We start from the raw sequence: 14,693 nt of genomic DNA on the forward strand, positions 1-14,693 counted from the left end.
CCATGTTGGCCAGGCTGGTCTGAAACTCCTGGCCTCAAGTGACCGGCCCACCTCAGCTTCCCAAAGTGCTGGGATTACAGGCATTGGTCACCACGCCCAGCCTGAGTGTTCATTCTTAAAGCATTTGGCAGCTCTACTGAGGCCCCTGTAGCCAACCCCATTGGTGGTGGCCTGTGTCCAGGAGAAGCACACCGGTGAGTTGGCCAGCGCCAGCCTCTGGTGCTGGGGATGAGGCAGGGAAGGAGCCCCTCCGTCTGCTGAGCTGAGCCCCAGCACTCTTCAGACGCTCCTACCACAGCGAGCAGATGCCCAGCAAACATCTTTCTAGGGCTACCACCAAAGGCCAGCGTTCACCTGTGCGAGAGCTTATACGCAACACGGAAGAGCTTCTAACACGTATGCGTTTATTTTCATGTGTAAGAAGAAAAATGTAACTAGCACGTGAACATGACTGCATGATACATGGCTCAGCACAAGACTAAAGTCAGAAGTGAGTGAAAACAAAATAGCATGTTGATTTAAGTGAAAGAACAGAACAGGAGGTCTTTGGTTAGAACAATTGTGGAGGTGGCCTGTGAATGCAGAAGTTCAGGACTCCCTGCTATAGGCTAAGGGTGAGATGCTGCCGTCTGGGCTGAAGCCCCTGGGGTTCTACAGAGAAGCCTGCCCAGTGCAGGGCCCCTGTGGCATTCTCGTGAGAGCCTATGGGACAGCAAGACCCCAGGGAGGAAAGCACATTCTGTTTAACTTGTCCAGGTGCTACAAAATGTCTTAGAAGCGATGAAGCAACAATGATGATTCTCCTTCAAAGGGAAGAAGAATCTTCCAGGTGTGGTCTTGAGGCGGCAGGGGTTACAAGACAGGCGGGGCTGCAGGGCCCAAGTGGGACTTGAGGTCATAACCAGGGGACTGAAGGGACACCTGTCCTGGCACCATCCTGGAGAAGTGCTCGTGTGTGTGTGAGGGAGAGGGGGTGCATGGCCCAAGTCAAGGCTCAAGGAGGCACACTCGGTCCCCGCACCCTGTTCGCAGGACGTACCAGGCTCTCACCCCATGCCTGCTGACACACCGTAGCACCCGGGAGGTGCCAGAAGGCAGGTGGGGGGCTGCTGACATCCCCGGGTGTCTGTGGACCACCCTTTCCTCCTGGGCCTGGGCCCTGGCCCCACTTTGGCACCACACGTTCCAGAGTGGGGAAGTCCATGGCTGTGCCCCACTGGATCCCATTCCTGTACATGTGCGAACCAAGGCGAGGTGTTTGCTATTACGCTCCCCACTAAATCCAAAGAATGTTGGTTTCCATCATTTCAACCTCAATATTTTCAGAAAGTACTTTTTTTTTTTTTTTTTTTGGAGACAGAGTCTCGCTGTGTCGCTCAGGCTGGAGTACAGTGGTGCCATCTCAGTTCACTGCGACCTCCACCTCCCCAGTTCAAGCAATTCACCTGCCTCGGCCTCCCCAGTAGCTGGGATTATAGGTGCGTGCCACCACACCCAGCTAATTTTTGTATTTTTAATAAAAACAGGGTTTCCCCATATTGGCCCAGGCTGGTCTCAAACTTCTGACCTCAAGTGATCTGCCTGCTTTGGCCTCCCAAAGTGCAGGGATTACAGGCATGAGCCACCACGCCCAGTCTAAAAAGCACTTTTTTTTTTGAGACAGAGTTTCCCTCTTGTCACCCAGGCTGCAGTGCAATCTCACTGCAACCTCTGCCTCCCAGGTTCAAGAGATTCTACTGCCTCAGCTTCCCTAGTAGCTGGGATTACAGGCACCTGCTACCATGCCCAGCTAGTTTTTGTATTTTTCGTAGAGACAGGGTTTCATCATGTTGGCCAGGCTGGTCTTTCCTGATCTCAAATGATCCACCCACCTTGGCCTCCCAAAGTGCTGAGATTACAAGCGTAAGCCACCCTGCCCAGCCTATAAAAAGCCCTTTTTAAGGAACCTTGGAGTTGTTCCTCAAATAGCTCCTGCAAGCCAGGCTGGTCCCAGCACCCCTACCAGACAGCTAGTCAGTGAGAAGGGTCCAACTTCCCCCAGCTTTTCCCTGGAAGTGGAGTGGGGTCAGCAGGGAATTCTGGGGGTGACGCTCATGGTCCAGGAGCCTTCTGATGCCCAGAGGGTAGAGGAGGAGTGGAAGGCCTGGGGGTACTCAGCCCCACTGTATCCTGGACAGGCTAGGCCGACTTGCAGGCTGGTCCCCACGGAGGCTCAGAAGGAAAGTGTGCAAGAGCAGGTCAGGAAGGGAAACCAAGTCAGGGAAGGGCCCCAGCCGGGGCTAGTGGTCCGTTCACTGCCCAGCAGGTACTCAGCAGCACCCCGCAGCACTCCGCTTCACGTGGCACGGCTTGCAGAAGAGACGGTTGTTCAGGGGGTAGCAGCCTTGGTCCGTGGGCTCAACAGACAGGAGGATCCTGCAGTCCTGAGGAGACAAAGACACATGTGGACCCGCCCTGGGCCTGGGCGCTGCCTGTACAGGGGAGGAACTCACTCGGTGTCTGCCAAATAAACCAACTACATGAGTGGACGTACTCCCTCAGCGGGAGGAAGGTGGATGCTCGTTGCTGCCCTCCCAACACCTGGGCCAGGTCTCCATCTGGGAAGATGAGACACAGGCACACAGGGAGGCTTTAATCCACATGGGGGCGCCGGAGAGGACATTCACCGTCAGGAGAACTGAGGACACCTGAGGAAGTCCCCTGAGCGTTCAGGAAAAGCTGGGGCTAGAAGGACCTTAATAACCCATTTATTATTATTATTATTATTATTATTTTGAGACGGAGTCTCACGCTGTTGCCCAGGCTGGAGTGCAGTGGCGTGATCTCGGCTCACTGCAAGCTCCGCCTCCTGGGTTCACGCCATTCTCCTGCCTCAGCCTCCTGAGTAGCTAGGACTACAGGCGCCCGCCACCGCGCCCAGCTAATTTTTTGTATTTTTAGTAGAGACGGGGTTTCACTGTGGTCTCGATCTCCTGACCTTGTGATCCGCCCGCCTCGGCCTCCCAAAGTGCTGGGATTACAGGCTTGAGCCACCGCGCCCGGCCAACCCATTTATTATTTTTTAAAATGTGTTTTTATTATTTATTTTGAGACAGAGTCTTGCTCTGTTGCCCAGGCTGCAGTGCAGTGGCACGATCTCAGCTCATTGCAACCTCTGCCTTCCGGGTTCAAGTGATTCTCCTGCCTCCTGAGTAGCTGGGATTACAGGCATGTGCCACCACACCCAGCTAATTTTTGTATTTTTAGTAGAGATGCAGTTTTGCCACGTTGGTCAGGCTGGTCTTGAATTCCTGACCTCAAGTGATCCGCCCACCTTGGCTTCCCATGTTGGGATTACAGGTGTGAGCCACTGCGCCCAGCCTCAACAGTCCTTTTAGAACATAAGTTCTGCGAGACAGGAACCAGGAACCCTGTTTATGGCCAAGTCCCCAGCCCAGCCCACCCCAGCACTGGCAGCTATGGGTATCTGCTGATGAGTGTCTGGTCCAGTCCCTTCATTTCACAGGAGGGATACCAAGGTCCAGGGAGGAGTGGGCTCTGCCCCAGGTCACACAGCTGGTTCTGGAGCTAGGACCAGACCAGCACAAACATTAATATTTTCCTTTTCTTTTTCTTTTTTTATTGAGACAGAGTCTCACTCTGTCGTCCAGGCTGGAGTGCAGTGGCGCAATCTCGGCTCACTGGGAGCTCCGCCTCCCAGGTTCACACCATTCTCCTGCCTCAGCCTCCCGAGAAACTGGGACTACAGGTGCCCGCCAGCACACCCGGCTAATTTTTTTTTAAATTTTTTTATTTTTAGTAGAGACGGGGTTTCACCATGTTAGCCAGGATGGTCTCGATCTCCTGACCTTGTGATCCGCCCGCCTCGGCCTCCCAAAGTGTTGGGATTACAGGTGTGAGCCACCGTGCCCGGCCAACATTAATATTTTCTATTTTTCGAATCATCAAAGGATTTCAGAATGAGGAACACAGGGACTGGGACTCGGGGCCCAAACTCTACCAACATCACTGTTCTGCCCCAGAAACCTCACCTGGGCACATGCTGGAGAGTAACAGAGGGGACAATTTGTGCACAGAGACTTGGTTCTGGGCACCCTTTGGAAGCTGCATTGATCCCACAAAAGAGTCCTTACAGGGGGCCAGGCGCGGTGGCTTACCCCCATAAGCCTAGCACTTTGGGAGGCCGAGGCGGATGGATCAAGAAGTCAGGAGTTCGAGACCAGCCTGGCCAGCATGAGGAAACCCCACCTCTACGAAAAATATAAAAATTAGCTGGGCATGGTGGCGGGTGCTTGTAATCCCAGCTACTCATGAGGCTGAGGCAGGAGAATTGTTTGAACCCGGGAGGCGGAGGTTGCTGAGATCATGACATTGTACTCAAGCCTGGAAGACAGGGTGAGAGTCCGTCTCAAAAGAAAGAAAAAAAGAGTCCCTATAGGGACTACTTTGGGGTCACAGGTGGGCCTCCTGATGCAGTAGGGACCAGGGTCTGCAATCTGCCTTCCTCCATGGTCAGCTGGGTGAGGTGCTCCTATGTGTCTCCTCCCTGCAAGGCCACTTGGGTCTCTCAAGTGGACCACGGGCTACACAACTGCAGCATCTGTACCACCTGTTTGGCATTGTAACACATGCTGGAGGGCCACATGAGACCCCTCCTAAATTAGAACCAACTGGAGAAAATACTTCATCTACCACCAAGTCTCACAACCTCTGTAAGGCAGCTGTGCAGTGGCTGAAACGTCACTGAACCCAGCCCACACAAGCACGGCTGGAACCCGTTTTCTGAGACTGTTTGCCTGTTTCCTTTTTTTTTAAAGATAGGGTCTCGCTCTGTCACCCAGGCTAGAGTGCAGTGGCATGATCATGGCTCACTGCAGCCTCCACCTGCCAGGCTCAAGCAATCCTCCTGCCTCAGCTTCCAAAGTAGCTGTAACTACAGAAGGGTACAACCATGCCTGGCTAATGTTTTCAAATTTTTTGTAAGATGAGGTCTTACTGTGCAGGCTGGCTTTGAACTCCTGGGCTCAAGTGATCCTCCTGCCTCAGCCTCCCAAAGTGCTGGGATCATAGGTGTGAGCCACCGCACCCCACCAGTTTCCCCATCTTAATGGGGACAATAAATTCCATCTCACAAGACTGTCACTAGGATTAAACAAGGTGATGTCAATGAAAGCATTTTATAAATTTAAAAATACTACCTACATATAAAAGCATTGTTATCCTTCCAACAATAGTCATAAATAATATGGACCCCAAAGCAAGTAGAAATGGTGAGATGTGGGTGTGGGCAGTGCATGGAAACCCACTTTCTTCTTAGGTAACAGCACTCAACTCCTTTCAGGCTGCTGTGTTTCAAGAGCCTCATTTTTTTTTTTTTTTTTTTGAGATGGAATCTTGCTCTATTGCCCAGGGTAGATGGCTAGAGTGCAGTGGCACAATCTCAGCTCACTGCAACCTCTGCCTCCTGGGTTCAAGCGATTCTCCTGCCTCAGCCTCCCAAGTAGTTGGGACTGCAGGCGTGCGCCAGCATACCCAGCTAATTTTTTTTTTGAGACGGAGTCTTACTCTGTCGTCAGTGTGGAGCACAGTGGTGCAATCTCGGCCCACTGCAACCTCTGCCTCCTGGATTCAAGCAATTCTCCTGTCTCACCTTCCCGAGTAGCTGGGATTACAGACACACACCACCACACCCAGGTAATTTTTGTATTTTTAGTAGAGATGGGATTTCACCATGTTGGCCAGGATGGTCTCCATCTCTTGACCTCGTGATCCGCCTGCCTCAGCCTCCCAAAGTGCTGGGATTACAGGAGTGAGCCACTGCACCTGGCCTAATTTTTGTATTTTTAGTAGAAACTGGGTTTCGCCATGTTGGCCAGGCTGGTCTTGAACTCCTGAATGCAAGTGATCCATCCGCCTGGGCCTCCCGAAGTGCTGGGATTACCAGCATGAGCCACCGTGCCTGGTCAAGAAGCCTCATCTTCTGACACATAACTTCTGGAGTCCAAATGCTGACTTACTACACCACCCTTGGCCACATCACCAAGACCACTGTGGGGATTTATTCACTTCCTGACTTCCTGGCTCAGGAAAGTGCCAGTCACTGCTGGACTCATTAGGACAATGGTGGGGATAACAGCATTTAAACTTCCTCATTGGGCTTTCAAAATGCACTATCAGCAGGACTTTGAACTATAACCAACAAAGACAATGTAATTACGCAGCAATTTATCAACTTCTCTACCCAGCTCCTTTGACAACCTCAGTGAAAATAGTCTTTGGGTCCCAGTATCTGTTTATATAAGTGGGAGTGAACAAGTGTTTCGAAATACTCATGGAGTAAGAGATCTGCTCTGGGGCTCTCCACTTAGGTCCCCCCCATAAAAGTTGCCACTTTGTCACCATCACCGGAGAAAACAGAAGCTTCAGTGACAAGGAGCCGGCAGTAGAAGGGGTGGGAGAGGATTTCTGAGCCTCCTCAGCAGGACTGACTACATAATTTGTAGGATCTTGGACAAAATTAAAATGTGGGACCCCTTGTTCAGAAATTAAGAATTTTGGCTGGGTGTAGTGGCTCACGCCACCCAGCACTTTGGGAGGCCAAGGTGGGCAGATCACTTGAGATCAGGAGTTTAACACCAGCCTGGTCAACATGGCGAAACCCTGTCTCTACTAAAAATACAAAAATTACCCGGGCACAGTAGTGCGAGCCTGTCATTCCAGCTACTCGGGAGGCTGAGGCAAGAGAGTTGCTTGAACCTGAGAGGCAGAGGTTGCAGTGAGCTGAGATAGTGCCACTGTACTCCAGCTTGGGGAACAAAGTGAGACTCAGTCTCTAAAAAAAAAAAAAGAAAAGAAAAAAAAAAACTAAGAATTTCAGGCTGTAGGTAGTGGCTCATGCATGTGATCTCAGCACTTTGGGAGGCCAAAGTGAGAGAATCGCTTGAGCCCAGGAGTTCAAGACCAGCCTGGGCAAATTTTTGTAGAGAAGTCATCTCTATAAAAATTTAAAAAATAAAAAAATTAGCTGGGTGTGGTGGTGGGCACCTGTACTTACAGCTACTCAGGATGCTAAGGTGAGAGAACTGCTTGAGCCCAAAATTTTAAGGCTACAGTGAGCTATGATTACACTACTGCACTCCAGCCTGACTCCAGTCTCTGTCTCTATTAAAAACAAAGGCCGGGCGCAGTGGCTCACGCCTGTAATCCCAGCACTTGGGGAGGCTCAGGCGGGCGGATCACGGGGTCATGAGATTGAGACCATCCTGGCTAATACAGTGAAATCCCATCTGTACTAAAAAATACCAAAAAAATTAGCCGGGTGTGGTGGCAGGTGCCTGTAGTCCCAGCTACTCGGGAGGCTGAGGCAGGGGAATGGCGTGAACCCGGGAGGCGGAGCTTGCAGTGAGCCGAGATCGCGCCACTGCACTCCAGCCTGGGTGACAGAGCGAGACTCCATCTCAAAAATAAATAAATAAAAATAAAAATAAAAACAAACAAAAAAAATCAAGACTTTAAAGAGAGCAATAGCAGAACTTTAAAGCTAGCATAGGACCCGTCTGATTGCCAAGTCACGTGTGACGACACCTGGGCCCTTCTTCCTGGGACAACTGCACCAGTTTCTAATCAGCTCGCCCATCTCAGCCTGACCCCTCTCTGCAGCCTAAAGTCCAGACTCTCTAGTCTGGCACTGCAGCCCTTTCCTTCACTCTGGCCTAAACATTAACCATAACCCCAGCCCTCTACACTCCAGTCACATCTACAGACTTCCACTTCTGGCCGGGAGCAGTGGCTCATGCCTGTAATCCCAGCACTCTGGAAGAAAGCTGATTTCTACATTCTCTTGCCTGGCACCCGGAAAAGGTACGTGGTGTAGATCTGTCCAGCATCCTCTTCTCCCTTCCTCCGGTTATAGCAACCCCTCTTTTTTTATGTGGTTCTGCCTCCCTGGCCCCAGGGGTTATCAATCCTAGCACCCAGCCACAGTGACTGGCCCTGAATGGGCATGTGACCCTAGCTGGGGTGATTAGAGGCCTTCTAGAGACAGTCTGGCTTCCCTGGATGTGGTGTGCTCTGTCTTTCCCCTAGGGTTTCTAAGCCGGGGAGATGTAAACCTGGGCCACCTCTGCCCATGCACTGTGCCCCACCTCCCCACAGAGAAGGCCAGCCCACAGGCAGCAAAAATGAAGCAAACACATAAAAAAGGCAGAGACAAGAGATGGAAAAGAGGCCGGGAGCGTTGGCTCATGCCTGTAATCCCAGCACATTGGGAGGTGGAGTGGACGGATCACCTGAGACCCACCTGGCCAACATGGTGAAACCCCATCTCTACTAAAAATACAGAAACTAGCCAGGTGCGGTGGTGCATGCCTGTAATTCTAGCTACTTGGGAGGCTGAGGCAGGAGAATTGCTGAACCCAAAAGGCGGAGGTTGCAGTGAGCTGAGATCATACCACTTCACTCCAGCCTGGCAACAAAAGTAAGACTACCTCCAAAAAAAAAAAAAATGAAAGAAAGAAAGAAAGAAAGAAAGAAAGAAAGAGAGAGAGAGAGAGAGAGAGAGAGAGAGAGAGAAAGAAAGAAAGAAAGAAAGAAAGAAAGAAAGAAAGAAAGAAAGAAAGAAAGAGAGAAAGAAAGATGGAGAGAGTCCTGATGCCATCACTCAATACCATCAGTGTTTCCACCACCATTAGCCAACAGATTCTCTTTTTTGTAGAAAGCAACTTGAGTTTGGTTTCTTTTTTTTTTTTTTTTTTTTTTTTGAGACAGAGTCTTGCTCTGTCACCCAGGCTGGAGTGCAGTGGCGCGATCTCGGCTCACTGCAAGCTCCGCCTCCCAGGTTCATGCCATTCTCCTGCCTCAGCCTCCCGAGTAGCTGGGACTACAGGCGCCCGCCACCGCGCCCGGCTGATTTTTTTTTGTATTTTTGGTAGAGACGGGGTTTCACCGTGTTACCCAGGATGGTCTCGATCTCCTGACCTCGTGATCCACCCGCCTCGGCCTCCCAAAGTGCTGGGATTACAGGCGTGAGCCACCGCGCCCAGCCCCGAGTTTGGTTTCTTATCATTAACGCGAAGAGTTGATAATAGACTATAGTTGTATTTCCAGCATCTTTTGTTTCTCCTACTGGACAGTGAGCAATTTGAGAGTACAGCCCCCACCCTGACCTGTCCCCATGTCCAAGCAACCCAGCCAAGGGCCTGGCAATGCAGCGATGGAATATTATTAAACCACCTGGGCTCTACTCACCTCACACCTATAGCAATTTTCATGGAAGTTTCTTCCCATGCACTCGATTTTGAAGGCATCTTTCCCATCCCGAGGAATGATGGGATTTTCACAGATGCTGCAGACGGGGGCGAATTTCCTAGAAGCAAAGAAACCCATGCTTGGGAGGCGTTCATGCCACAACCACATAAATTAATTAGCTGTCAGAACTCGGGCTGGCTGGTGTTCACCTCCTGAGCAATTTCAGTCCCGTTGCTATGGGACTGCATTAGCAGCTATAAGCAGAGATGTCTATTTCTTCCTGGCAGGAGCAGGTGGAGAGACCTGTGTAATGAGACCTGGTTTCCCAGCATCACTGGAGATTGCCTGAATTGAGAACTGTGTTCAGTGGGGCTGGGACCCATCTCATCTGTCTTTTTTTTTTTTTTTGAGACGGAGTTTTTTGGCTCTTGTCACCCAGGCTGGAGTGCAATGGCACAATCTCCGCTCACTGCAACCTCCGCCTCCCAGGTTCAAGCGATTCTCCTGCCTCAGCCTCCTGAGCAGCTGGGACTACAGGCAGGCGCTACTATGCCCAGCTAATTTTTGCATTTTGAGTAGCGACCACAGGGTTTCACCATGTTGGTCAGGCTGGTCTTGAACTCCTGACCTCGTGATCCGCCCACCTTGGCCTCCCAAAGTGCTGGGATTACAGGTGTGAGCCGCTGTGCCCAGCCAGTACTTCTTTCTTAAGAGGCACATCTGTCTCTCCCCTTGAGTGGTGAGCAACTCATGGGCAGGGATTGAGTCCAACAGATGTGTCCCCACTGCGTCATTCAGCTCCAAGGGCAGACCCAGAGGTCTGGGGTTTCAGAGCAGGGCCCGAAAGTCAGGTCCTTGGGGATGTGCATACTTACCAAGAGTTTCAATACTTACCTGTGGAGAGACTTTGGGTACTTAGCTGCTGTGTGCCTTGGTTGGTAAAACAGAACCCTTAATAGTACCTGCCTGTGACATTATATATATTTTTTAGTTTTTTGCTTTGTTTTGCTTGAGATGGAGTCTAGCTCTGTCGCCCAGGCTGGAGTGCAGTGGCACGATCTCAGCTCACTGTAAGCTCCACCTTCCGGGTTCACGCCATTCTCCTGCCTCGGCCTCCTGAGTAGCTGGGACTACAGGCGCCCGCCACCAGGCCTGGCTAATTTTTTTTGTATTGTTAGTAGAGATGGGGTTTCACCGTGTTAGCTAGGATGGTCTCAATCTCCTGAACTCGTGATCCACCCTCCTCAGTCTCCCAAAATGCTGGGATTATGGGCATGAGCCACTGTGCCCGGTCCAGCCCTGTAATATTCTTTTTTTTTTTTTTTTTTTGAGACGGAGTCTCGCTCTGTCTCCCAGGCTGGAGTGTAGTGGCCGGATCTCAGCTCACTGCAAGCTCCGCCTCCCGGGTTCACGCCATTCTCCTGCCTCAGCCTCCTGAGTAGCTGGGACTACAGGCGCCCGCCACCTCGCCCGGCTAGTTTTTTTTTGTATTTTTTAGTAGAGACGGGGTTTCACCGTGTTAGCCAGGATGGTCTCGATCTCCTGACCTCGTGATCCACCCGTCTCGGCCTCCCAAAGTGCTGGGATTACAGGCTTGAGCCACCGCGCCCGGCCTGTAATATTCTTTATAATAAACCAGTAGACAGGAAACTCTGGCCCAGCACCCAGGACTCAGGCTCGGCTCCTTCATCCTGCTTGGATCTCGCCCTGTCCCTGCACCCCACCTGGTGCCAAACCCCTCTCGTACCTGTAGAAGTCATCCAGGCAGTACACCTCGTTCTGGCTGCCCAGGGCAAAGCTCTCATCCCCAATGCACCGGGCGCAGGTCACACACGTGAAGCAGGAGGGGTGGAAGGCCTGGCCCAGGGCCCTGATGATGTGGTCCTGGACCACTTCGCCACACTTGCCGCACTTCTCCAACGTGTCCTGGGACAGAGGCCACTGCCAGAGTCATCCACGGCACACCCACTCCAACCCACAAGGGTCTCTTCTTCTGGGAGCCTGCCCTCGGGGGCCCAGGAATTGGGAAGTACAGGAGAGGCCTGCAGACAACCTGTAACTATCGCCCAAAACCTCCACCATTGCTTATAACAAATTGAGCTTAGCCTTGCATCCTTGGCTTACTGTAAGGAATACTGCCCTGATGCCCTGATGCTATGACTACATTTCTTGTTACTGGGATATGTTTAAGGTCAGGGTTCAAAGAGCTCATAGGAGAAACTTCGCTTAAACCTCAGGGTCAGGAAAAGGAATTCTCAGGAGAATTGGGTGCTTTTATCATATAGACAAGAAGCCTTGAAATTCTTTCCCTTTTCCATTTGGCCACTTGGAAGCTCAGAGCCAAATTCCACATTTCATATTTCGAAACCATTATAGGGCTTTTTTGTTGTTATTTGGTTTTTGTTTTGTTTTGGGACAAAGTCTCACTCTGTTACTGAGGCTGGAGTGCAGTGCCCCAATCTCAGCTCACTGCATCCTCTACATGAGGTTCAAGTGATTCTCATGCCTCAGCCTCCTGAGTAGCTGGAACTACAGGTGCATGTTACCACGCCTGGCTAATTTTTTGTATTTTTTGTAGACATGGTGTTCCACTATGTTGGCCAGGCTGGTTTCGAACTCCTGACCTCAAGTGATCGACCTGCCTTAGCCTCCCAAAGTGCTGGGATTATAGGCGTGAGCCTCCCTGTCTGGCATCCTCACACACGGTGGGTCGTAACATTCCCTTTGATCTCGTCTCACTTTCTATTTTGATTTTCCTTCTGTTTGGATGTCTTTATTTTACATATCATAGTATTATTGCAGTCTTTTACAAATTGTTTTATTGTTGGAAGAACACTTAACATGAGATCTACCTTTTTTTTTTTTCCTGAGGCGGAGTTTCGCTCTTGTCACCCAGGTTGAAGTGCAATGGTGCAATCTTGGCTCACCACAACCTCGCCTCCTGGGTTAAAGCAAATCTCCTGCCTCAGCCTCCCAAGTAGCTGGGATTACAGACATGTACCAACACCCAGGCTAATTTTTTGTATTTTTAGTAGAGACGGGGTTTCTCCATGTTGGCCAGGCTGCTCTTGAACTCCTGACCTCAGGTGATCCGCCTGCCTCGGCCTCCCAAAGTGCTGGGATTACAGGCATGAGCCACTGTGCCCAGGCTTTTTCTTTTTTTTGAGATGGAGTCTTGCTCTGTCGCCCAGACTGGAATGCAGTGGTGCGATCTTGACTCACTGCAGCCTCCGCCTCCTGGGTTCAAGCAATTCTCCTGCCTCAGCCTCCGGAGTAGCTGGGATTACAGGCATGCACCACTGTGCCTGGCTAGTTTTTGTATTTTTAGTAGAGACAGGGTTTTTCCATTTTGGTCAGGCTGGTCTCGAACTCCTAACCTCAGGTGATCTGCCTGCCTCGGCCTGGCATGAGCCACGGCACCCAGCCAGTTAATATAATTTTATATGACGCCTTTAAGAAGAAATGTGCCAGGCAAGGTGGCTTATGCCTGTAATCCCTGGACTTTGGGAGGCCAAGGCAGGTGGATCTCCTGAGGTCAGGAGTTCCAGACAAGCCTGGCCAATCCAACATGGTGAAAACCCCTGTCTCTACTAAAAATACAAAAAACAAAAAAACAAAAAAAACCAACCAACCAACAAACAAAAAAACCAGCTGGGCATGGTGGTAGGCACCTGTAATCCCAGCTACTTGGGAAGCTGAGGCGGGAGAATCACGTGGAATTTTTCAGTGCACCTATATCATTGCGGTCTATAGGTATACATGCATTCTCTTTAAAAACACGTTTTAATAAAAAATAACTATTTTAAAATAGAGGTGGAGTCTTGCCATGTTGTCCAGGCTGGTCTCGAACTCCTGACCTCAAGTAATCCTCCCACCTCAGCCTCCTGAAGTGCTGAGATTGCAGGTGTGAGCCACCGCGCCTGGCTGGTATATATGCATTCATAGAAGCTGCCTCAAATTCCTCCTGGAATAAGGAGCAATGATAAAGAGATACCTGAGGCAGGGCAGCGGGCCTCCCTCTAGCCTTTCCACCTTTTCTCCTGGACATGCTGTCTCTCCTTCCTGGCTGTGCTCCTGTGCATTTTACCTTGACGCCACCTGGACAGATGTAGGGGCATCTCCCACTCCCACCCTCCCTCTCATGGGCACGGCCCTTCTCTCCCCAGCACACTGATCAAGTCTTCCTCTTGGCTGCTTTCAGCTAGACACCCCTCCTCACCCCTCCTCCCCCAGTGTCTCACCCCTGAGGGACACTCCCCCATCATATTGATGGGGTCACAGGGACACGGCAGGGAGGGCCTGGCTCCTCTCTCCTCCCACAGTGCCTCACTGGTGGTGAGCCTGGGATTGGATTGTTTGGATTCTTCCGGACAGTCTCAGCTCCAAATACTCTAACCCCTCAAATCAGCCGTTTTCAAACTTCTATATGCATGAGAATCACCTGAGACACTTGCTCAAAATGCTGATTTCCAGGTGTGGCCTACACACATACCCAGGGGATGTGGCTGTGGGTGGTCGCCACCCTTGACATGCCACCACAAACCATCCAAGAGTTAGAAATTCCAGTATGCTGGCATCCCAACTGGCTCTCCCAGATGGCACTTGGTACCCGGAAGCAACACAGATTCCGTGAGATCAAACATTGGAACCTTGTGGCTCTAGGGGAGATGGTGGCAAGACTGATGGCAGCCTCCAGAGCCACATGGGTGTGGAGTAGAATCCCAGCTGCTTGGCCATCTTATGTGACCTCGTGTGGTAGCTAAGAGATGCCCCCAAAGATATTCAGGTCCTTATCTCTGGACCCCGTGAACGTTACCTTGCCCGGAAAAAGAGGCTTTCAGATGGGATAAGTTAAGGATCTTTTTTTTTTTTGAGATGGAGTCTCACTCTGTCCCCCAGGCTGGAGTGCAGTGGCACGATCTCGGCTCACTACAACCTCCACCTCCCGGGTTCACGCCATTCTCCTGCCTCAGCCTCCCGAGTAGCTGGGACTACAGGCGCCCGCCACCACGCCCAGTTAATTTTTTATATTTTTAGTAGAGATGGGGTTTCACCATGGTCTCGATCTCCTGACCTCGTGATCCCCGTCTCGGCCTCCCAAAGTGCTGGGATTATAGGCGTGAGCCACTGCGCCCAGCCAAGTTAAGGATCTTAAGATGGGGGAGATTATCCTGATTATCCAGGTGAGTCCTAAATGCTATCACAGTGTCCCTGTAACTTGACACAGAGGTGGCAATAGGGCCGCTGAAGCGGGATGCTACACTGCTGGCTTTGATGGCAGAGGAAGGAGTCAAGAAGAATGCAGCTTCAGAAACTGCAAAAGGGGCCGAGTGCAGTGGCTCACACCTGTAATCCCAGCAGTTTGGGAGGCTGAGAGGGTGGATCCCTTGAAGTCAGGAGTTTGAGACCAGCCTGGCCAAAGTGGTAAAACCCCATCTCTACTAAAA

General features: G+C 51.1%; 1 protein-coding gene across 17 annotated transcripts in view; it reads right to left on the reverse strand.

Moving 5' to 3' along the window:
- Positions 1-383: 383 nt before the first annotated feature.
- Positions 384-14,693, reverse strand: part of FBLIM1 (filamin binding LIM protein 1) — a 31,331-nt gene continuing 17,021 nt past the window's right edge. For 15 of the 17 annotated variants that reach the window (XM_005544710.5, XM_065529594.2, XM_045379991.3 and 12 more), the window contains 3 exons: positions 10,994-11,172; positions 9,247-9,364; positions 384-2,423 (listed from right to left, as the gene is read on the reverse strand). In XM_005544710.5, coding sequence (XP_005544767.1) covers positions 2,310-2,423; positions 9,247-9,364; positions 10,994-11,172 — 411 coding nt within the window. In that variant the 3' untranslated portion in view covers positions 384-2,309. The remainder of the gene's footprint in view (positions 2,424-9,246; positions 9,365-10,993; positions 11,173-14,693) is intronic. The other 2 variants (XR_012425768.1, XR_012425769.1) reach the window with 1 other exon arrangement.

The sequence above is a fragment of the Macaca fascicularis genome, chromosome 1, assembly GCF_037993035.2.
Source record: "Macaca fascicularis isolate 582-1 chromosome 1, T2T-MFA8v1.1".
Taxonomy (NCBI): domain Eukaryota; kingdom Metazoa; phylum Chordata; class Mammalia; order Primates; family Cercopithecidae; genus Macaca; species Macaca fascicularis.